General features: G+C 52.3%; 1 protein-coding gene across 2 annotated transcripts in view; it reads left to right on the top strand.

Moving 5' to 3' along the window:
* Window positions 1-4733: 4733 nt before the first annotated feature.
* B4GALNT2 (beta-1,4-N-acetyl-galactosaminyl transferase 2) overlaps window positions 4734-6714 on the top strand; it is a 26456-nt gene continuing 24475 nt past the window's right edge. The window contains exon 1 of one of the 2 annotated variants that reach the window (XM_012660960.1): window positions 4734-4781. Coding sequence is in view for 1 of the 2 variants with exons in the window: in XM_012660952.1 (XP_012516406.1) it covers window positions 5798-5811 (14 nt within the window). In the remaining variant the exon portion in view is untranslated. Of the gene's footprint in view, window positions 4782-5780; window positions 5812-6714 lie in introns of those variants that run through there. The other variant, XM_012660952.1, reaches the window with a different exon arrangement.

Consider the following 6714-nt stretch of genomic DNA (forward strand, 5'->3'; position numbering starts at 1 on the left):
TGAGGTCCTGGAGAACACAGACCTGAGAGAGATGAGGGACTCTGGTCACTTTTCTCTACCTGCCAGTGAGTGGGAGGGATGGTGAGCAGAGGGGGAAGGAGAGTCAGGTCACTTGGTCTAGAAGAGAGAGCATTTCCCGGGAATCAGAAGGTCGGAGTGTGAATTCTACTACATCCTACTTCACAGAAGGCCCTCTGCTTTCATTCCCCTCCACTCTAAAGAGAAAACAGCAACAAAGGTATATGGCATCATCATGACCAAGAATGTTTACTATCCCTAACTGAGTTGGAATGGCAAGCTGTGCTTCCTACCGAAAATGCTTTTCTCTTCCTATTCCTGCCAGCCTAAGCTCCAGCCAAAGCAGAAGTGACTCCCATGAGTTTGTGCCCAGGCTGCAGAGGGAGGCTAGGCAGGCCTGGGAGTGAGCGTGCCCTGCCAACAGGAGATGTGGCTTCTGCTGAGATTCTGGCTGCTCTCAAATAGTGCTTTCTTCTTTCTAGGAGGGGAAAACATGCCATTGGGTAAGCAGGGTATGGAGTCATGAAGCCTGTCTTCCTTCAAGACTCTGTAGGTGCTGTTGTCACCAGGGTGGTAAGAAAGTTCCAATCAGGAATTGGCTCCATAGGGGATCTGGCAAGTGTCCGGCTGAGGTGGTGACAGCACACCCCCAGGGGTATGCCTGCCTCCTGGGTTTTCTCCTGGGGCTAATGCCCTCATCTTTTTCACAGCTGGTGCAGTTATGCTCTGAGTCCTTTTTCCTGTAATGGAGCATCGGTGTGGATGCCCCCTGAATGTTTACCCCCCATAAATTTCACTGGAATAGGCTCAGTCATTATTAGAGCCAACGTTGATCTTGTTTCTGTTATCTAGTATATTAGTTACAGCTCTCATCTTTGAATCACCTACAAAGTGTCATAAATATGCAAATTAATATTCTTCGTTATTCTAATTCTGGGTGTTGGTGTGAGAAGGTGGAGACTTTAAGAATCTCTACATATTACAGAGAAAGGATGGGGCAAGAGGAGAGAGCAGAAACTGAGGCCCAGAATGATGAAGGGGCTGCCCAAGGATACACAGAGCTGGGGTCACAGTCAGGTCTCTTGTATCTGGGTTTAGGGCTCCGCCATGTCCACTATGCTGACACTGATAGCCCCAGTCAGAAATGGTGGTGTCTTATAAATGCCTCTTGGTCTTTTACTTTATGTCTATTGTGTCACCTATAAATGTGAGTCTAAACTGGGCAAACTCCAGAATCCTATCAAGGAAGATGTTTTCTTCTTTTTTTGCTACCTTTTTTTTTTTATATGAAGTGGGGGAGCAAGGAGGGGTGTTCAGTTTCCTTTTTGTTTTTGTTGAGACAGAGTCTCAATCTGTCACCCTGGGTACAGGGCATCATAGTAGCTCATTGTGCCCTCCAACTCCTGGACTCAAGCGATCCTCCTCCTGCCTTGGCCTCCCAGAGTGCTAGGATTACAGACGTGAGCCACCACACCCAGCCCATTCTCAACTTTTTTCCTGTCTCTCCTGTGTCCTTCCCATTCTCACTAACCTGGACCCTTCCCTACACCCAGACAGCAGAGGAGCTGTAGGGCTCTAGCTCTAGCAGACCTGGCTCCAATTCCCTGTGTCCTCTCAGAGTTCTGAGTTCCACTTTCCTCATGTGACAATGAGACAAACACAACACTAAAGACCCCAAGACTGTTCTGAGCATCAAATGATATAATGATATTCATTCATTCCTTTCTCCATCAGATAGTTTTTGAATATCAACTATGAGCCAACTCCTTCGCTAGGGATGTGATGGAGAAGAAAACAGAAGTGGTACTGCCTTTTAAGGAACAAGGGAAACAGACCGTGAACGAACACATGCACAAATATACACAATTACGAATTCCTATTAGGACTGTGACCATAAAGTACTGGGTGCTATAAGGACACCAAAAGAGGACTCTGAGCTAGTCTGGAGGCCGAAAAAGTCCTCCTTGAGGAAGTGACATCTATCTATCTATCTATAGAGACATGGTCTGCCTATGTAGCCTGGGCTAGAGTGCAGTGGCATCATCATAGCTCACAGCAACCTCAAACTCTTGGGCTCAAGTGAGCCTCCTGCCTCAGCCTATGGAGTAGCTGGGACTATAGGCATGTTACACCACATCCAGCTACTTTTTTGTAGGGATGGGGGTGGGGGTCTCAAACTCCTGGCCTCAAGCAATCCTCCCACCTCAGTCTCCCAAAGTGCTGGGATTACAGGTGTGAACCACCATGTCCAGCCAGAAGTGACGTTTAACCAGAGAATGAAGGTAAAAGTCAGACAAAAGAAGCACGGCTGAGTGGAGGAGTCTTTGGGGAGAGAGAATAGCAGGTGACAGCTTGAGCAAGCTTCCTGGCTCACTGAATCTGAGTACAATCTGTTTAGAACTCTCCCCACAATTAAGGGCATAACCCCACACACCCACAGCTTGATCCTTGAGCAAATGACACCACTTCCTTCTTCCCTGAGATTATGGCACACTAGGGTCTTTTGTCCCTCCTCCTTCAGTCCTCTGAAGAGCTGACCCTTCACCTTCTTCCTTCCTTCAACATACATGTATAAAGCATCAGCAAGAACTAGACTTGAGGAGGAGAAGGAGGAAGGGCTAGTGACTATGTGGGTGAGAAAACAATCCTTCCATTTACACAGTTTATGCAGTCAATGAACCATGCCTACTCGGTGCCATGCCTGTGTGAGGCTCTGGCAGCAGAAAAACAAACAAGACGCCCTCATTCCTCTGAAATGATGAAGCTGGTAACAGACTGATACCACCACTTTGGTGGGGTGGCAGAAGTCATTCAACTTCCTTCTTCCCTGAGCGCTTCTCCTCTTGACAGACAGTGCTGCTGTACCTGGAAAGCGATGCAGAGTTGGCTTAACTACTCTTCTGGGAGCACCTTTCAGAAGACTCAAGGACATGAGTCATGCACATGAAGCTTTAGGACATGTTGGATGGATCTGAGTTTCTCCCACAAGGGACAAGTAGGTAGGAGCCTGATTGTGAAAGATAGAGATTTTGGCCTTTGGCTTGTCAAGACGAGTGCCAGAGGTGGGTATACTGGGCACTAGGAGTAGCTGGAGCCACCAAGCATAGCGGAGATTCAAAGTATTTAAGAATTTGCCAATTTGTCAAAGGTGACAGCCAGAAATGGGCCCACAGCCAGGGAGAAGTATAAGTCCTGCCATGGTGGTAAAACAGTACCAGTCACAGTGAAAAAGTCTGGGGTCACAATTGGGAGAGGCCACCCGTGGGCTGACCCCAGATAGGACCTGCAATGTGATGTGTACGGGTTGGCGGCCGCCGGGGCTCCACGTGGTTTGGGTGGCCATCTCTTCTCCAGCTCTCAGGGCCGCTGCAGATGTTCTGCTTGGCTGTGGGTCTGGATGCCCAGGGGACCACAGCCACCTCGGCCATGGAGTGCTGCATGGAGACCCTGATCAAGGTGAAAAACAGGGAACCCACCCTCCCTTAACTAACTCTCCCTTCCTGCTAGTCATCCCCAGAGCAGGAAGAGACACTCAGCAAACCCAGAGAATTCACCTTGGAACCACAATCACAGATCACCGCCCTTGTGTGAAGCAGAATGGTTGAATTAACCTCTCCCCCCTTCCAAGTCACAGGAAGAGCTGGTGGGGGAAGAGCTTTTCTACTTAGATAGAGCTGGCGATGGGGAAGGGCTTTCCTATTTAGACAGAGTTCAGGGCAACCAGCACTGGCTTTAGAGACAGAACTCTTGGGTGCAAGTCCTAGCCCCATCACTGGCCACGAAAACTTGAATGAGTCACAAGCTCGGTTTTCCTGTCTGCAAAGCACCTGACAGCATTGTTACAAGAGCTGAATGAAGGAGGATAATGTATGTGAAAGTCCTTTATAAGCCACAAAGTGTTATACAAATGTCCTTTTTTTTTTAACCACGGGCACATGATCACTACAACTTTGTTGACTGATCTTGTCAACGAGAGGATAACATCCCCTTTTCAATCCAGGGATAGAAAATAGTTATCTGGGGGCGGGGGGAGGGGAGGGTCAGAAAGAAAAAGAAAATAGTTATCTGCAATTGCTACTTCTTTGGGAGGGAGTCTGCTTGAGGGACTCCCTTCTCTTCTCTGCCAGCTGCTGAAAAGCTCAGACCTAAATTTGGGACTCACCTGCACCAAGGTTGTAGATCATGCTGCCATTTCTTTTTACCCTCTTTCCAGACTCATTTGGTTAATTTACTGATCGCCATTTTTCTCTTTTATTTACACGACCTTGTATGTCTCCTTATCTTAAATCCTTTTGGGGAAACAGCAAGGTATAATTAAGTATATATCGTACACACTTAGAAACACTGCCCATTTTGCAGGCATTTGGCACACCATCGCTATGTCTGCTTAAACATTCTTATGTTTGCGACTTAGCTGGGTCATTAGAATACAATACAATCGGACTTAAGATGAGCCGCTGGAAGCCACGAGCGCCGCACCTGGCTTATGGAAAGAGTCCCGCAAATGCTAATTTCATCTGAAATTCGGCAGACTCTTTCCTCCAGGCACTGAAGGCTTTATGTGGCCGCACAGGTCCCTGTGTGTTAGAGGGATTCAACCACACTCCAGCTTTCCTCTCCCTGGCGTCTTTTGCCAGGACAGTTCGGGTGAAGGGTGGGGTGAAGCAGGAGGGTGGAGGCGGGGCAAAGGCGGAGTTTGGCGACCCCAAGTGTGAGCGGTGAGGTTGGTGGGCGCGCGGACACAGCCTAACCAGGAAGGAAAGGTCGGGGCCGCGGCAGTAGAGAGCTAGGAGTGGGCGCGGGGATTGCGTTTCTCTGTAAGATGGAGAGCGCAGCCGGGTGACCGCCGGCCCCGCGAGGAGCAGAAAGAGGTCCGAGGTAGAGATTGGGCGCGGGGCTTGGGAGCCGTCAGGAGAGAAGCGCTCGCGGAGGGTGCGCCGCGGGTCAACCGTGCGGAGCGAGGTGGCTCCCGCACCCTGCGGAAGATGACCGCGAGCGGGAAGGCAAGCGCGGGGGACGCCACTTGCTCTTGATCGGGGAGGGAGACAGGACCGACCCCAGGTCACCTGAGGCTGCCTGCCCAGCCTTGCCCGCCCCTTTCCATCCTGAGGTTTGGGTCAAAGGCGTAATCTACACGATCCCCTTCCGAGAGGACCCCCGATTATCCGCTCCGCGTACTCATGCCGTGCAGTCCCGCCGGCCTGGGGGCGAGCAGAGGCGTCTTGTATTCTTAGTTCTGAGTCCTCGGGACAGAAGATGCTCGACTCGCGAGGGTCACCCAGACTCGGTTCGTATCCTAGTGCCTCCACTGATGAGCTGGTTACCCCACGCTACCTCAGTTTCCTCGTCCGAAAGGTGAGGCTAATGACTGTACTCACCTCTTAGGGCTGTTGTGACGAATAAATGACACACGTAGATAAAGCGTTTAGTGCCGAGGCCACTACTTAGACAGTAAGTACCATAAGCAGGGCTCATCACTGTCACCTTCTGGAGTTCTGGGAGTGGGTCAGTGGCGGGTCTGTGTGCTGCAAGGTCCGCTGGTCCCCAGACCATGACAAAGATGCTCGGACGCGCCAGCGCCCCAGGCTGGGAGCCCAGAAACACCTAGGGCGTGGGCGGGGGTGAGTGACGTGGGCGGGGACCGTCCCAAGCTCTCACGGCTTGCGCCACCTACCCTGCTCCCCCAGAATTTGCCCGGGTCGGTGCCTGGGCTGGGCAGTCTCTGGCTTGGCTGGCCAGCTTGGCGAGGTCCGGCCGTCTAAGGGCGTCGGGATTCGGGATGACTTCGGACGGGTGAGTGTCGCCGGAGCAGAGGAAAGTGGGAGGTCGAACTTCGCCAGCCGGGCGCGCGGGCCGTGGGAGCTTTCTGGTGTCTCCCGGGGTGGGGGGGGGCAGGTGCGGGGGCCGCAGACGCCAGCGCGGAGGCAGCCGGCAGTTGGCATCTAAATTAAGCCCAGCGGGTTCCCGCGTAGGTGGCCGCCGCAGCCAGGGGACAACGCGTGCTGATGCTGCTGTTAGCCTGTGGTTCGGTGCAGAAAGGCTGCGCCCTCAGGAACCCGGAACGCTGGCTTTTCGGTGGGGAAAATTCGACGTGGGGTTGCCTTTCGTGGTCCAGAACGTGTCTTGGGGATTCGGCCTTGGAGGCGCGGGGTTCGGGGCTTGCGGCTTGGAACCCGGAGACGCTGACCAGGGCTGGAACCCCTTTCCTACGCCCGCGGTCAGCTGGCGGATGTGGGTCCCGGCCCCTGTACCTCCGGCTCTGCGCAGTTGGGGGTTCAAGGCTTCGTCCCTTCCGCAGCTTCCCAAAACAGTCCCCACAAAGTAAGGGAAGAGTCACTTTTCCGGTCCAACCACACAGCGGCAAAGCAGAGTGCGTGTCTATGGTATAGCCTGGCGTGCTAAAGAGCCTCTAAGGAGTGATATATTAATAATAATTAATGGGGGAAGCGGCGTGGTGGCTCCCGCCTGAAATCCCAGCACTTTGGGAGGCTGAGGGGCAAGGATTGCTTGAGGCCAGGAGTTGGAGGTTGCAGTGAGCGCTGATGATGCTACTGCACTTTTTTTTTTTTTTTTTTGAGACAAAGTCTCACTGTGTTGCCCTGGCTAGAGTGCCGTGGCGTCATCCTAGCTCACAGCAACCTCAAACTCCTGGGCTCAAGCGATCCTTCTGCCTCAGCCTCCCGAGTAGCTGGGACT

This window comes from Propithecus coquereli, unplaced genomic scaffold (genome assembly GCF_000956105.1).
Source record: "Propithecus coquereli isolate 6110/MARCELLA unplaced genomic scaffold, Pcoq_1.0 Scaffold119, whole genome shotgun sequence".
NCBI classification, from domain to species: Eukaryota; Metazoa; Chordata; class Mammalia; order Primates; family Indriidae; genus Propithecus; species Propithecus coquereli.